The following is a 17,329-nucleotide window of genomic DNA, read 5'->3' as shown; positions in this document are numbered from 1 at the left end:
TTTTATGTTACCCTTTGGTGTTCCCCTGACCGCTACAGGACCAACTGAGCAGAGGCATATGTAGGGAGGAAGGGAAGGAGGTGAGGACAGGTGGAAACAACAGTTACTCATACTAAAATCCGTATTTTCTGTATCTGTGAACGTGGCTTATCCACTAGATGGCGGTAGAACTAGTCATTTGGGACAAACACAAAGTTAAATTCTTAACCTCTCACTAGTTCCGCTATTATATATTTCAGATGGTTCGCAGTTCCTAATATTAAAAAATTAAGATCACAAAAGTACTAAAAATCTCTAACTTTGAGGTGAGAGGAGACTTTTAAGATATGACATGAAATCCAGAGGCCATAAAGCGAAGGTTTAGCGAAACTCCCTACTTTCTGAAAACATTTGGCCTGCTATGTACTATATAGAAGAGACATTGTAAACGAAGTTAGGAAACAAAAGGCAAACCAGGGGAGAAGATATGAAACACATTTACCAGGACAAAGGTTAATATCCCCAACGCACAAAGAGCATCTGCAAATCAATGAAATCTGATAGAAAAATGGGCTAATGGTGCATGAACCAATGATTCACAAGAGAATAAATACAAGTGGTTCACAACATACAAAACGATATTTACTATAACTAATAAGTGAAGAAATGCAAAATAAATCAACAAGGAGAAAAAAATTCACATTCCTTCTGACCACTGATCCTGAGTTCACAGGCAATCCAACATATTTTCCTTCCCAAATTTCCTTCCTCGTCCTGAGAGTTTTAGCACGGCACCAGTACGTTGTGCGTTCCTGAGTACCCTAAATGCCCAGTGTCGGAGAGGGAGTTCAGTAAATCATAACACAGCCACACAAGGGAGTGTTACACACAGTGAACCAAAGTCATTCAGGATTTTTAACCACAGGGAAATACGGATGCTCGTGCTTCATGAAAGAAGCGGGATGAAAAATGGTACATGTAGGATGAATGACTGTTTTGAAAAAGTACACGGGGAAAAGATCAGAAAGAAAAACACCAAAATGTTCCTACTGCTTTTCTAGTAGGTAGTTTTCCCTTCCCTCTACTTCTCTGTATCTTCTGAATTTGACAGGGTGCATACATGACTTTTACAACTGGGGAGAAAAATGTTAAAAACCCTCAACAGCATAAAGCATTTTCATATTCCACAGACTCAGTAACCCTGTTGCTTAAACCGCTCACCTCACATTCTTAACAATTGACAGAACCTTGTGAAATCAACAGTAAACGCTTGCGACTCTGCAACTTCTAGCCCGATGTCAGCTTTGCTGTGGGCTACTGATTATTAAACCCTCCAAATGCTTTCACGCATAGCCTATCAAATCCTCGTGTCAACTTATGAGCAGGTTCTATTATTATCCTTCCGCTAAAGACACAGAAACCAGAGCTCAGAGAGGTTCAGCCCCTGTCTAAGGTCACACAGCTCAAGAACACCATGCTGACAGTCGCACCAGCTGTGTCTGACACTGTAGCTCGAATGCCTGAGCTGACTCGCCTTCTGCCTCCTGAAAGGAGCAGGGAGAGAAACGCCTGTCAGGAGTTGCCATCTCCTGCATCCGATTTGTAAAAACCAAAGTAAAGCAGAAAAAACATTTTGGGGCACTCACCTCTCTCTCATCTCTTCAGCAATGTTCCTTGACCTGCCCTCTCACTTGTTCTTTTCTTTTTTTCTTTTAACTAATCACTTGGTTAACAAGTTAGCTTTCTAAAGCTTGGGTCGGCACCCAGTGATGCTATGAGCACGAGAAAGAAATCAGCCGTCACCGATACAGAAGTCAAAAAGGTTTAAATCAAATCATCCTCCACAACAATGACATTAATTATGCTTTTAACACGTTTTACTGCTTTTTTTCTCACTTCACGCCACATCTGTGTGAACAATATCCAAAAGATTTACGGTTTTCTTTCGTAATTACAGACATACAGGCTGCACACTTATCAAAATACTTGCTGAGCAATCATGCTATATCGCATTCTCCGCCAAAGATTTGTGTTGGCAGCAGTCATTCAAAACAAAAATGTTGAATCAGGATTTGTGTGGCTTCAGAGGGGGGGAGAAGTATTTCGACAAATAATTTGCCTGTCAAGAAATATAAAAACAGGAGAGTGTTCATCCTGGCAAATTTTCCAGGAGTGTTATTTTTATAGAGGGGGTTGGGGCCGTGTGTGTCGGGAAGACAGCGAGCCTCGCTCTGAGCACCAAAAACACTTCTGACATTTGGTTCTTGTGTCTGAGGATAAAATTTAATGAGAACAAAAATATGTCTTCCTAATTCCCCTAAGAAATCATTAAAACATTTTGTTTTTCTTAAATGTCTCGAAAATGAATTAGAGCCCTAAAGGGGCTGTTCGTATGGCACATCTCCATCAGTTAAGGCTCCTCATTCTCTAATGCAGTGACAGCTGGGGACGTACGTTTCCCTGTCCCTCCATTTCTGGGGAGTCGAGTTGGGAAATCAGATGCATGGAGTCAGCACCAGGCTTAGAATGACCCTTTGGGGAGAGGGGAAAGAGGGCATGAGGACTTTCTGGAAAGCTTCTGCCTATCCTGGGAGCTCTCATGGCGGCCCCTCGCTGGTACTGTGGTCCTGGCCCTGTGATTGTGTTGACAAATGTGTCTCCAGAAAGATAAGCGTCCCAGAATGAACCCCAGAAAAAATGCCTCTTTTCCAAGTGAGGGCTGTAAGCCCCTCCTCATCCCCAAGCACTAGAATTGCTGGGTTTGCGACAACGGGTTGGTTATTTGAGTAATAATCTGGTTACCTCTGCCACCAGAATGCACACTCCCTGAGGGTGGGGCCCGTGTCTGCACTGGAGGGTTCATGGTTATGTTCCCGGTATTACACAGCAAGCACTCAGTAAATGCTACTCCAGTAAATAAGCATGTGACAAGCAGAGGGCTCAAGGTGAAAAAGTTCTTTTTCATTCAAATAACCCTTCCTCCCCTTTCTATATCTGAGTCTTAGTTCTAATTCATTCAATGAACAATTATTAGGTACCTACTATATACCGGGTTCTGGGTATACAAATTTACTGTGACTTAGTCTCAGCTTGAAGAATTTCACTTCTAGGAAAGCCAGAAACACATGATGATCAGAGAGGCTGATATTTAGTAAGTGCCACTCTGTCCTGTGCACACTGATGCCTCCTACAACCGTATGAGGCAGGTTCTGATATAATTCTCAATTTATAGAAGAGGAGAAGCTCAGGAATGCGATTTATTCATTCACAGTCACCCAAGGAGTAAGTGGTATAGGAGGATTCCAACCCAGGTCTGGCTTGGGGCCTAGACACACAAGCCCCTCTCAGTGCTGCCCCCTGGTGCCGCAGGTGAGGTACTATGGGGCCAGGGAAGGAGCCCGGCGAAGGGTCTCTAGGGAGGCACCTTTGGGGTCTGTACTGGGTCACCCTCCAATGTCATTTGTTGCCGAGACTGTGAGTCCCAAAGGGCTGAAAAGGGTGGGAAATAAAAGGGTGTATTTTTCCAAAAAATTTTCCAGATAACTCTGATGGGGGCGGGGACATTATAAACAAAAAAGCTGCAAGAAATGCAGCCTCTCAGCCTCTTGGCCATGGGCGTGGTGTAGTCCTCAGGGTGATAATGACCTGAGCTACAGACACATGGCCATCTATGGAGCCATGCCTTCCTCTGGTGGGGATGGGGGTGGGGCACAGAACCCTGAGGGCCGTGCTGTTTAGCCCCCGCCATTCGGCCATTTGGCCATTCGGCTGGCCCAAGCATTCTCACTAGGAAACCCGTGTGGCCATGCCGCCTTCCCAGTCAGGGCAGAGTGCAGGACTGGGGAAGGGCGGGCGGAGACTGCAGACGCCTCTGCAGTGGGCTGGACGCTGGTCCCAAAACATGCGTCCACGTCCTCGTCCCTGGAACCTGGGAATGTGGCCTATTTGGAAAAAAGATTCTTTGCAAATATAACTAAGTTAAAGATCTCAAGAAGAGATTGTCCTGGACTGTTTGGGTGGGCCCTAAATCCAATGGCCAGGGTCCTTAGAAGAGAAAGGAGGGGGAGAGTTGGGACACAGACAAAGAGAAAAGATGGCCATGTGAACACAGAGGCAGAGACTGGAGTGACGTGGCCACAAACCCACCCTAAATCCAGGATATCTGATCTCAAGATCCTTCGCTATTTATACCTGGAAAGACCATTTCCAAATAAGGCAACATTCTGAGGTTCTGGGTGGACATGAACGTTGTTGTGAGGACACGATTCAGCCCTCTACAGCTGCCCAAGACAGAGGGAACAAGGGACTTCCCCATCCTAAATGGAAAGATCCCACTAACGACCTTTATTTAAAATATAAATGACTCTGCCTTCTCCATGACTTGGCTTCGAGTGGGGTCTCATTTTCCTCTTTATAAATCCCCAGCCCCGGTCAGCCCCGCACAGCACTGACTCCTGCAGCTGCACGGAAGGACACAGGGAAGGAGCAGGGGCTGTCTGAGTAGAAGGCGTTAGCACAGCAGGGTCTCCGCCCAGCTCCCCCGTAGTTAAATCACCATGACTCCCTTTCTGAGTCAATAAATGAGAAGGTGGCAAAGGATGGGGCCATTTAAAAAAAAAAGGAAACCTTTTACAGAAATACATCTATTTTAAGTATACAGTCGAACGCTCTCAAACTGGTCACACCTCTGTAATCCACACCCAGATCAAGAACCAGCATCTCCAGCCCTCAGCACAAGTTAATGTTTTTTATAACTGAAATTCCTGTAACATAAAATTTACCATTTTAAAGTGTATAGTTCAGTGGCATTTAGTACAATCATGATGTTGTGCAAACACCAACTCCATCTAGTCCCAGAATATTTTTAAACCCCAGAGGAAAGCCTCATACCCCTTAAGCACTCACTCCCCTCCCTCCTCTCCCAGTCCCCAGCAACCAACCACCTATCTGATTTCTGTCTCTATTGCCTGTTTTGGACACTTCATACAGATGGAATCCCACACCATGCAGCCTTTTGTGTGTGGCTTCTTTCATTTGGCATGATGTTTTTGAGGTTCACCCACACTGTAGCATGTGTTAGTGCTTCACTTCTTTTTATGGCTGAATCATATTCCATTGTATGGATAGACCACATTTCATTTATCCATTTATCCACTGACAGACAGTTGGGTTGTTTCCTCCTTTTGGCCATGGGGAATAGGGCTGACAGGTTAAACTTTGCATGTCTTCATATTGTGTGTGAAGAGTCACATAGTACACGTTCTTCTGCGTTTGGTTTTTGAGGTTGGCTGCACCACATTAGAGGACACTTTTGAGGCATTTCCTCCAGTGCTCTCTGCTGGCAGGAAGCACTGGGTGCCATTTGTCCTTTGTGGTGATGGGAGGGGAGTTCTGGCGGGCAAGATAGACTTCATGGTCCCCTAAGAAGGTCCAGGGGGAAGACCTCACCAAGAGCTCTCACCCAGCTCCTTGGCTGACACTGGAAGGCGGTGGGGTAAGATGGAGGAGCCATGTGGGGATGTGTCACAGCAGACTGGGTGCACAACGCCTCATCCACTCCCACAATGCCACCCGTGGAGGGCCTGGCCTCACTCAGAAGTCTTGGCCTATCCCCAGATCCGTAGTGACGAGGCCCCTGTGCAACAGTCCCTAGTGGTCATTTCTTGTTGTCAATTATTCAACTATGGAGTCCAAGCATTTCTTACCTGGTGCTTCAATTAATTGCTTGTAAACACTCAAGAAAGCAGCCTCAGCCTCCTGGCTTCTTTTACTAAGGGCCACCACCTTTGAAAAAAAAGAGAAAACATCATCTGTAACCATGGCATCTGGGTCTATAAGCAAATCTGATCATTTCCTACTTGTGCAAACATGGGGGGAAATGCAGGTTAAAAATATGGAGTTAGAAAAGTCTGGGCTGACATTCCAGCTCTATTGTATTCCAGCTGTGACCTTGAGCAAGTCCCTGCCTCTCTCTGATGCTTAGTTTTCGCCTCTGTAAAATGGGAGTAAGTAACAGAACGACTTCCTGGGCCCATTGTGACAATTAAATGAAGCTGCATATAAGTGCTTGGCACGCGGCCTGGTACACAGTCAGTTATTAATAGCTACTGGTATTATTCTTGTTCTCAAATGGCAATACTAGAGGTTCAAACATGGCACATGTTTTGGGGAAATGGGAACACATCTGGGGAATATTTCTTGCCACTGAAAATTAAAGAAAAATTGTTAAGTCTCTAGTAAGGTATCAAAGAGCTTCAACATGCGTCAAGAATAACAGACTATTGTAAAACAGTTCCTGGTATACCAAAGGTGTTGAATAAATGCATTCTCACAGATGAATACATAGGTGATGGAATTACCCAGTGGTGAAGAGCTACATTCATGCATTTGTTCTTTTGCTCTTGGACATTTTTTGTCCTGCCAATGAGACTCTAGAAAGATGCATTTGGGCGAGACATTTCTGGCTCTGAATTCCAAGCTCTGGTCTGACAGCTGCCTTGATACTGGCTCTTGGTGGCCAGTGCCTTTGGCTGGAGTGGGCTCCTGGCACCCAAAGGCTACCCCTACCTCCTTGAGGGCACAGTGGGATGCATGGAATGGCTTTATTCTCCCTGGCACTGACATACCTCTGCCCCTGGTGCCAACTTCCTTCTATCAGAGCATGTACTTGTCAATCAGCCTCTTTCAGAGTTGGGTTATTCTTATGAATCCCAAAGTTGCTAACAGGGGGTGTCTGCTCCTAAATTCCTCCCCTTGTCTGATGTAGGGAAGGTGCTCAACATAATTTGTTGAATGAACAAATCCAAGTGGGCTGCACCAACTCTAGGTCGCATCTGACATCATCCTGGAGAAATGGCAGGGGCCAATTCTGAGACAGTCGATTCAGAGGCAATCAACCGAGGCACAGGCCCTAGAGATAGGCCACCTGGGTTCAAATCCCAGCCCCACCATTTACTACCTGTGTGTCCTCGGGCAGGTAAGTCAACTTCAATCCCTGTGCCTCTACTTCCCCAGCTGTAAAATGGGGATAAGATGTGAACCTCTATCAAAGGGTTGTGAGAGGATCAAACAATTTAATATGTGCAAAACCTGTGTGTGTGTGTGTGTGTGTGTGTGTGTGTGTGTGTGTGTGTGTGTGTGTCTGACCCCTTCTTGCCTGTACGGGTACAGGCTCTACCCAGGGCTGGGTGGTAAACTTCAGCTGTGCTCGTCTCTGGTCTCGTATAGAGACTACCTGAGAAAGGCCACACCTCCACCTGCAGCAGTGCACTCTGGGAAGAAAATTCGAAAATCACAGCAGTTCCTCTAAGGCTTCTGATATGGCAGCCATGAGGCTCATGTGGCTACTGAGCACTTGAAATGTGACAGGTCCAAATCGAGATGTGCTGTGAGTACAAAATTTACACCAGATTTTAAAAAGTTAGTTCAAAGAAAAGAATGTACAATAGCTCATCAGCATTTTTTATATTGATTACATGTTGATGTGATAACATTTTGGATATCATGGTTAAATAAAATCTATTATTATTGTTCATTTCACTTGTTTTCTTTTACTTTTTTTTCATGTAGGTATGACAAAATGCAAAAATATACTCATGGGTCACACTGCATTTCTATTGGACAGCTGAGCCTGAAGGCTTTAAAAGGTCCACGGTGTGTTCGTAATTTAGGAGGGGTAGAGAGAAATGTATGGCAGATGTTGAGCAAGTGATTTTTAAAAAGTCAGTTACAAAAGCTCCTTGAGCGCTCTCGTTATTCCAAGAACAGTCTCTGATCTTTTTGACTTCCAGTCTCTCATTCATTCAACAAATATTTCCTGAGGCACTGCTATGTGCTAAGCACAATGGGCTGAGGACTCAGTGATGAATAATACAGCCTCAAGCCCAGCCTTATGGGACTCCCACTGGGGAGACTGACATTAAAGCAGATTCCCCAGATAATTAATTACAAGTGCTAAATGCTTCAAAGGGGCCTTGGGTAGGAGAGCCTGACCCAGTTTGGTGGGTGGAAAATAAGGAACTGTCTCCCCGAGAAGGGGTTGATGGTGGCAGAAGGAAGGTTTTAGAATCTAGGCAAAGGGAAAATCACCAGATGTGGGCAGATTTTTAATCTTGCTGAGATGGACAAGACACAGTTCCTGCTTTGGGGACTCACAGCTGAGTGGAAGACACAGCTACGCCCAAGAGAAACCGCAACATGGGAGGAGGTGGAGCAAACACTGGGGACTCCAGAGTAAGGGAAGGAGGGGGCGAGTCGTTCAGAGTCTGGATGTGGGGCCTCCCTGAGGGATTAACAGGAACAATAAAGGTAATATCCAGAGTTTACCACGTGCCAGATGTTCTTACAATCTGCGATGATCTCTCTCTGTGGACACAGCAGCCACTGAAGGTAGCTGCTGTCCTTATCCCCACTGCACAGATGAGGAAAGTAACTTGCCTGTCACCAGTTACTAAACTGGACAGCATGAGTCGCACCAGGTCTGGGGGTTCACATGACTGTTGTGAATCCAGATGCTGGCCTCTTTCTCCTGGACAGAAAAACCCTCCCAGCCAGTGGGGACAGCTGCTCAGGATCCATGTGGATGCTGCTCTCTTGAGATGTCATCTATGGCTGTACCAGGTCAAGGGCTGCTGTGCTGCCCACTTGCAGCCCACGAAAAGCCATGAGAAGTGAAAGCGATTAATCTCCCAGTCCCTGGATGGAAAATTACCCAAAATGAGCCAACAGAAAGTCTGAAAGCTTCATTTTACAGTCAGCCATGCTGAATACCTGTGGTGGCTAGGTTTGAGGAAAGGCATGTCCTATGGACTTCCAGAAAGGAATTCTGGACAGAAACGAAGGCAAGTGCCAGAATATTCCTTTACTATTTCCCTGTCCCGGCCTACAGCACCCTCTACTTCCCACGCATGGAGCTTTTCAGTTTATGATGATATGTCATTTACGTGTGACTGTCTCCTTATAACTTGGTCTCCGCACTAGAGCTGCACTGGCCAATACAGTAGTCACTAGCACATGAGGCCACTGAGCACTTGAAATGTGACTATTTTAAAATCAGATGGGCCGAAAGTATAAAATACAGGATTTCTAAGTCTTAGGATATAAAAAGGATTGTAAAACATCTGAAACCTTTTTACATTAATTTTACATGGAAATAAATGGTAATACTGTGGACATACTAGGTTAAATAAAATATTATTGAAATTAAATTGTTTCTCTTTACTTTTTAAAACTGTACCTATTAGAAAAATTTTGATTACATATGTGGCCTGCCTTATATTTCAACTGGACAGTACTAGTCTAGATCAAGGGTTGGCAAACTATGGCCCTTGGGCCAAATCTGGCCCTTCATTTGTTTGTATAAATAAAGTTTTACTGGAACGCAGCTATGGCCATTATTTTACGTATCATCTATGGCTGCTTTCATGCTACAATAGCTGAAATCAATAGCTATGACAGAGACCCTGGCTGCAAAGTCGAAAATATTTACTGTCTGGCCCTTTACAGAAGATGTTTGCTGATTCCTGCTTTAGAGGTTATCTTAATGGCTGGACAATATTTTCAAAAGCAAAGATCAAATAACATCCTGGACTGACATTCAGTTCAAACTGGTTCAAGTTTAAGGCTTCCTATAGTAAATATGACTTTTGAAGACAGTAACCATTTGGATGTCCTGCATCATTAAACCCTGTTTTGGAACAATGACCCTGTCTATTCCTAGAAGGCCAGTTTGGATGACTTGGAACCTGATCTAGTGCTGGGCCTAGGTATCAAGCATCTCTTGGCCTCAGTTTGTTTATCTATCAAGCAGGAAGAAAAATTTCTGCCCACCTAAGAAGCTATTGGAGAGGAATGAGCTAACACGTGGCAGAGTCCCATGGGAGTTGGCAAAAAGCTCACTAATAAGTCAGATAATTCTTCTTTCAACCATATAGGAAGTTTTTTCCAAAATCTGCAGCTCTAACGCATTTCACTCATGTGCCCAGAACAGGTGAGCTCGGCATAAATAAAAGGCCACGTGCTTCTGCCTCATGTCTGGGTCTGACCACGCGGAAGGGCAGGAGGGATGTCCAGAATGACAGATTTGGTTTGTGACAGGCAGATCTTTGAAGGCCATCTGGGGGAGGAGGAGGAGGAAGAGGTGGCGGCCAGCTACAGACACCAAGAAGGTCACCATCAGAAATAGCTTAGCGTCTGATGGAGCATGTGGCATTTACACCACCTGCTATGATATAAGGGGTGAAAATGTGTCTAGTCCCCTGAGTATGAAAATAACAGGTGCAGAACTGGCTAAGCCAGAGGAGAGGCAAAAGCCTGTTCTAGCTGCCTAGGTCTTATCTGTCAGGTGGGTAAGCCAGCAAATTTGGGGGACCCCCACCCCGAGGCTGAGCTACCTCGAGCTGTCTGATAGCAGTGACAACATCCACTGGCTATCGAGAACCGCTCCATGCTGAGCTCTTACAAGGAATGCTCAGAGCTTCTGAAACTGAATCTTTATTCTGTGCTCAGTGCTGTATCTTTGGAAACTCCCCGATGACTCTAAGACAGGAGCATGGTTATCGCACCCATTCTACAGAGGAAGAAACTAAGGTTCAGGTAAGCCAAGTCTCTTAGCCAGGATGAGAGAACTCGTTAGTGGCAAAGGTGGTAATCCGAGCCCAGGATCCTCTCATTCTGGGGCCTAGACTTGCAATGAGAAACAGGGCTTCTTAAAGTGTGCTGCAGAGCCCTCCGGGTGTGACAAGGTGGATCTGGGATCAAGTCTGCACACGCTTTCTGAGTGGACGTGCACACAGTGTATCAACACACTGGATGCTCAGACGAGGGCTGCAGGAAAAATAGTGCCCTTCACCTCGGCTTAGCCCAGTGTTTCCTCACGTGCATTTGGTAGCAGAGCTTTTTTCCTCTGGAAAATAAACCTGGAAACTTGGGTCTCGTGGAACACATGCTGAGAATGGCTTCCCTTTACCACTGCGCCCTGGTCTTCAGCAGGACCCCACGCCCCCTGCCTCACACAGTGTGTTGTTGTGGCGAGTGCTGATGTTCTCTCTGTCAAAAGTCACTGATGTGGCTGAGCGAACGAAAATTACAATTTAAAGTCAGGGGGCTGAAATAAGAAATAAGAGTCTGGCTCTTGTTTTGTTGTTGTTGATTTGGGCTATCATGGCTCCTTCCTGGATGAAACAGAGGCTGGTGCCTTCTCTGGAAGGGATGCGAGAGCACAGAGGAATACAGGAAGAACGTGGCTCTCCACAAGCCAGGGAGAGAGATCTCACTAGAAACCAGCTCTGCCCTCGCCCTGATCTTCGATTTCCTGCCTCCAGAATGGCGAGAAAATGAAATTCTATTATTTAAGCCACGCAGTCTGGGGGATTCTGTCATGGCAGCCTAAACTAAAACAGGTGGGCTCTATGGCTATTCCCATTTTACAGATGAGGAAACTTAGGCAGAAAGAGATTAAAAAGCAACAAAAGATATAGCAGCTATCTAATGACACACAGGGTTTGCCTTCTTGGAGACTAAAATATTGCTTTGGTAAGAAGGCAGGGAGAAGTCAGCAGATTGGGGACACTTCTACTAAGAGGAAGGACATGGTTGCATAAATGGGGACCATGTGACATACGCCAAAGTGGGAAAGCAGCTATCTGACAGCAGAGGTCTGAGATTTAAGAAACCAGCTTGCTCCCAGCAGGCTACGCTTTTACCCCCGCCGGTTTCCACCGAGTGCACTGGTGGAGCGAGCCAGGTGGGCACCCCTTTCCCAGGCTTGTCCAGCTCCAGAAGCCACCTCCTCAGCCTGGGGCTTGTTAGCTCTGAGATCTGAGCCCCACCAGGGCAGAGTGGCTCTGTCTGTTCACTGCCGCATCCTCTTCATGCAGCCTCACACACAGTAGGTGCTCGATAGATGTCCGCTGAAAAAGGAGCATCCCTGTGTCATCCTGGGGAAGTAATTCTAAGACTGGGGAGGAACTGGTGGAAGTAGGGGTCCTTCCTTAGAGAGGTGTGGAAAGGCACCAGCTGCCTGGATTGGTGCTGTGTCCTGTTTAAGGGAGAGTCTATGCTCTGTCCACATGCAAGGATCCCGACCTCTTCACCCATCAATCAGCATCTGATGACGACAGGCCTATGCTGATGCTAACTTTTCATCTAGATGTTGCTCCATTTCCCCAAGGAGACTGTGAGCAACCAGAGGGCAGGGGTTGGCATTTTAAAAAATGAAATAAAATACATGTAAAGTGTTAACACTGTACCTGATACATTATAGAGGTCCAATAAATTCATTTTCTTGGCAATTATCTACTGAGCATCTCTTAAAGACAGGGGGCTGTTCTACGCACTGGGCCTTCAACACCTAGCAAGACTGACCCAAACTGCGACCCTCATGGAGCTGACACACTAAAGGTAGAGGCAGGCAATAAAATAAATTATGGTAGAGAATGTGAGAAAGTGATCAAGTACAAGAAACGAAAATCAAATCAGGGAGGGAGCTAGGAGTTTGGAATAGGGTGTGTGCTGTCCAGGGGGGCCAGCAAAGCCCTCAGGAGAAGAGGACAGGGCTTCGGGAGAAGAGGACAGTTGTGCAGACCTGTGGAAGGGGAGGGAATGAGTCATGCAGACATCCAAGGGAAGAGTATTCCAGGCAGAGAGAACAGCAGGTGCAAAGGCCCTGGGGCCAGGAGTGTGTCTTGCCTGTTCGAGTACAGCACAGGGGCCAGTGGGGCAGGAGGAGAGCGAAGGAGAAGAGAGGAGGAGGTCAAGGAGGTGACGGGCAGGCGTCAAACGTCGTAGGCCACTGTGAAGATGTGGACTTTTTTTTTCCTGAGGGGAATGAGTATCCATGGGAAGGTTTTGAGCAGAGGAGGGACATGATCTGACACTCGTTTCAACCGGGTCCCTCTGGCTGTTGTGTGGAGAGGTGGGCTGGGGTGGAAGCCGGGACACAGAGAAGTGGCTACTGCAATAGTCAAGGTGATCAAGGATGGCAGCTCGGACAGGGTGGTGGCAGTGGAGGAGCGAGAAGTGTTCAGGCTCTGAATCCAAGCACAGGATTTCCTCCTCGGGGACACAGAGTGGACGTGGGGCAGTGAGGGAAGAGGGGAGTCAAGGCGATGCCAGGGCTTGGGGCACGAAGAACAACTGCATGGTCCTCAGAGTCCAGGACAGGATAAGTCAGGAGTGGGCACTAAGTCGACACTGACTGGATGAACAAACGGGCATGAATGAGGTGAGGAAGGAATGTAAGAGGTTATGTGAGCTAATCCTTCTGAATGACAAACTTAAATAAAACCTCACGCCAAGAAGGATGACAGAGAGTGACACCCTCTGAGAAGCCCAAACTAAGCTGCAGCCTTGGAGGTTCCATGGAGATCTCTTGCAAACTTCCTGTCAGAATAACTGAGTAACCCATGGTGGGGAGGGGACAAAGCCCCAGGATCTGGCTTGGAAATCCCTGGCACTGGGGGACACCAATAGGAGGGTAGGAAACAGAAAAAGTTGGACCTGGGAGTGAGCAGACCCGTATTCTGGTTTCAGCTGGGCCCTTGAATCGCTGTTTACCTTTGGGCAAGTCATGCCCCCTTTCTGAGCCTCAGTTTCCCCATTTATAAAGTGAAGGTGCTGGGCTTGAGTTCCCTTCCAATTCAGTTGTGCAATGATTCTAATTTCCCGAAGCAGACAGACAGACAGACAGACAGACAGGCTCTTCCCTGTACATCAATCCCTACCCCACTGGGGTTTTAATCCAAGGCCATGCAAGGCCTAGGAAACCTACTCAGGCTCAGACCAAGGGCGGGTCTGCTGAGAGAGCATGAGGCAGGGGAGAAAAACACCGTGCAATTTTATTCTAATATTTGTAATTATTCCCAGGCTAAAAATAAGGCACAGAGCAAAGTGTTTTCAAATGTCGGCATTAATGAACACGTTTTACCCAACATTATGCAGGCCCCCAACTGCATTTATGTCAGGCTCCCTGAGATCTCGCGTGCGGCGCCCCGCACTGGGCTGGCTGGCTTTCACGGCTTGGAAGCGGCGCAAACATGAAACGTCCCACAAGTGCAGGCTGGCAGGCCTCCTATTAGCAACAGTATAATCATCAATTATGTCCAATCACAAACTACTGATTTTATAATTATCAAATGAAGTTCTAACTTCTCACCTCCGCTCAGTGGCAACTAATATAATCTCTCAGTTCAAAAAGGAAGCTTTTTTCCTTTTTTCTTTATTTTCCTTTTCCTCTCGCTTGCTCCCTCTCTCTCTCTCTTCTGGGAAAAAGAATTTCCAGGCCTCCATGTAAGACTGCATTTAAATTGCTTGTCACTCAAAACAAAGGCGAACCACTCATTTGTAATTCACCAGCCACCTGAACAGACTGCCTGTTTTCCTTTAAGCATCCATGCACTGAAGCACAAAGATCATTTTTCTATTGTTAAAATTGTATAAGCCAGGGCTTTTTTTAGCAGCAAATACACAATTTCACTTCTCTTCTGAGGCCTCCCGGCATAAAAGGGACAGGAGGCTTTCTTTAGTGCCTTACAAATAAATTTTGCTTTGGGGTATTAAAAAATAAACTATATGCTCATATAATGAGCCGAAAAAGCTATCGAGGCTGTATATACATGAGGGGAGGACATAAGTTACGTCTCCTGTCCTGCCCAGGGTGTGGCCAGCACATGAAGCTGGATGATGGAGATTCATTCTCATGGGCGCTGAAAGCACCTGTGCCCCATTTCCTCTTTTTGGGAGCTGCTGATACCAGCTCCGTGCTCAATGGTATTTGGCAGGCAGGCTGTGAGCGCAGAAATGACCCAGGAATGGGTGCCCCAACTTGAACCCTGCTGTTCTAGTCAAATGTGGGTTCCAGTCATATGTCTGACTTTCTGGCTACCCCACCCCAGAGGGACAAATCACAAACGACTGCCACAGACCCCCTGCATGCAACAACCTCCCGCGGCTCAGCCTCTAAAGGCCCACTTGGACAACAGCTCAGTCTTCCTGCATAACTGATGATAGTCATAACAGCTTCCAATTTTAATCTAGAGCTTTTTCTAACTAACAAAGACCTTTCATAGGACTTAATGCATCTGACCCTCTACACACTCCCATGGGGTAGCCCTGCGCAGGGACGGTTGTTTGAGAGGCCCAGAGAGACTGATACAGCAGTTTCAAGTCACACAGGAGGAGCCAAAGTGGGGGTGTGGATGGGGTCTTTGGTCTCAGAGTCCGCTGTGTAGCAGGAAATTTGGGGCTGAAATTTGTGCAACTCTCCGCCTGACGTGGGAGAGTAGCTTCCATTTTGGGTAACTTAGAACAGACTCGGGTTCACCCCTAAAATGCCCCCTTCTCGTCCTTGAATATGCTGTGCTTTCCTGAGTGGGAGCGTAAGGAATGGGGCTCCTGCCAGCCCACCAGAAGTTATTCATAAGCCACAGCCGGTACCTTCTCTGTAGTAGCCGTGAGGACTCACAACGATTCCTGATTTAAAACAACAGTGCAACTATTCTGTATGATGCTGTGATGGTGGAAACATATTATACATTTATCAAAACCCACAGAATGTACAACATGGAGAGTCACCCTTAATGTAAAAGGACTTTAGTGAATAACGATGTATACAGATGCAGCAACTGTAACAAGTGTCCTACACTGACAATGCGAGATGTTAATAACGGGAACATGTAGGGGGAGCGTATGTGAGCTCTCTACTTTCAGCTAAAATTCTCTCTAAATCTAAAATTCCTCTAAAAATAGTCTATTAATTAAAAAAAAAAATAACGAACATGTATAAAGCCGATACTATGTGTCAGGAACCGCTCTAAGTAAGCGTTTATCACATTAACTCATTTAATCCATACAACAGGCTTGTAAGGTTTGTATCGTCATCTTCCTGACTCTAGTGGTTGGAAAAACAAGACATCAGAGAGGTGAAATTCTTTGCCCAAAGTCGCACAGCCAGTGGCCGAGTTGGAATTCACACCCTGGGCTCCAGAGCCTGTGTCCTTGGCTGTGAGAATAATGAGTTGTCACCAAAAGCCTGAACACTTCCCCACGGGATCTTGTGGATGTGAGCGTCCCACCTTGCTCACAGGTGTCACACAGCACATCACACTATGGGTCATGAAGGATGGGTCCAGGGCCAGCTGTGCACCATGGACATATTTTCATGGTCTCGCCAGTGTTTTAAAAATATTTGAGCCATCAAAATTCATCAAGTTCCATGCTTAAGATTTGCGCATTTTGCCATATGTAAATTATACCTCCATAAAGCACTGTGAATATGAAAATATGTGCATATATACTGAGCCAATATTTAAAAACTAGAAAAGATCCAAATTGCTGGTTTCTTTGTAAAATCAGAGGATCTGGCCACCGTGGGCCCATGTTTCCACTGACACCTGCCTGGAGTCCAGCAGCGGCCTGCTCCTGAGACCTCCCGGGAGCTGGCAGGTCAGCCCCGGCCCCCAGGCACCTACAATACAGGTTGGGCCTGTCCAGACCCCAGAATAAGCATCAGTATTTCTCTCGGGCCTAGACCAACACTCTTTTCCCCTTGCTTTGTCTTCCTGAGTTCTATCAGCCCCTACCACTTTCCTTCCTTCGAACAGTGATTCTGCAGGTTGGATGAAAAACATAAGTGATGAGAGGGTGTCCCGAGCTGGTCCCACTTCTCGCTTCATGTGGCTGGCACACTGCCTTTGCAGACTGCAACGACATCTCTGTGTGAGCGTTCCACCCCGAATACAGAACCGTCAGGCCCTCCCAACCCAAGTCCGCCTGGGCCTGGAGAAAAGGGGCCATTTAGAGCATATGGATGATTCTCTACCTTCCGGGTGATGAGAAACTCGAAGGCAAAGCTGAGAAAGCCCCAGCAGGGCTCGGCATCCTGTGTGTTCTCGTGGGAGTGGTGGAGCACGGTGGGCCCCAGGCAAAGAGGTGAGGGGCGAGGGCGAGTGGAGACCACGAAGAGAACGTGCAGCTGGGGATTCAGGAAGGGCTGGGAGGCACGTGGGCTCTGGAGTCAGGTCTGAGTGACCAAGGCTTGAAACCTGCTTTCCTGGCTGTGTCACTTTGGGCAAGTGGCTAAGCCTTCAGCGCCTCGGCTTTCTCAACTGTAAAAGCGGTTCCACGATGTGAATGCTGCTGAGGGGGTCAAATCAGGCAGACCAAGCAGCTGGCAGAGCGCCTGGCTGACACGTAACATGTATGTGGGGCTGATGAATGAGCACACTTCCTTGACCTCTCTGTGCTTCAGTTCTCCACCTAGAGAGTAGGGACACTAAGACCCAGCTTGGGTGTGAGACACCAGCACTAACGAAACATGCTTTGTTCACTTTTAACTATGGGGTGAGGCTGGGCA

General features: G+C 46.7%; 1 protein-coding gene across 12 annotated transcripts in view; it reads right to left on the bottom strand.

The window, feature by feature from the left end:
* Positions 1–17,329, bottom strand: part of CUX2 (cut like homeobox 2) — a 330,271-nt gene that overhangs the window by 74,990 nt on the left and 237,952 nt on the right. For all 12 annotated transcript variants that reach the window (XM_016149701.2, XM_016149704.2, XM_016149703.2 and 9 more), the window contains one exon: positions 5,685–5,763. In XM_016149701.2, the coding sequence (XP_016005187.2) occupies positions 5,685–5,763 (79 nt within the window). The remainder of the gene's footprint in view (positions 1–5,684; positions 5,764–17,329) is intronic.

Source organism: Rousettus aegyptiacus, unplaced genomic scaffold (assembly GCF_014176215.1).
Source record: "Rousettus aegyptiacus isolate mRouAeg1 unplaced genomic scaffold, mRouAeg1.p scaffold_m13_p_5, whole genome shotgun sequence".
Classification (NCBI taxonomy): Eukaryota; Metazoa; Chordata; class Mammalia; order Chiroptera; family Pteropodidae; genus Rousettus; species Rousettus aegyptiacus.
Note: the sequence above shows the minus strand (reverse complement) of the source record. Positions and strands in the feature narration are given on the sequence as shown.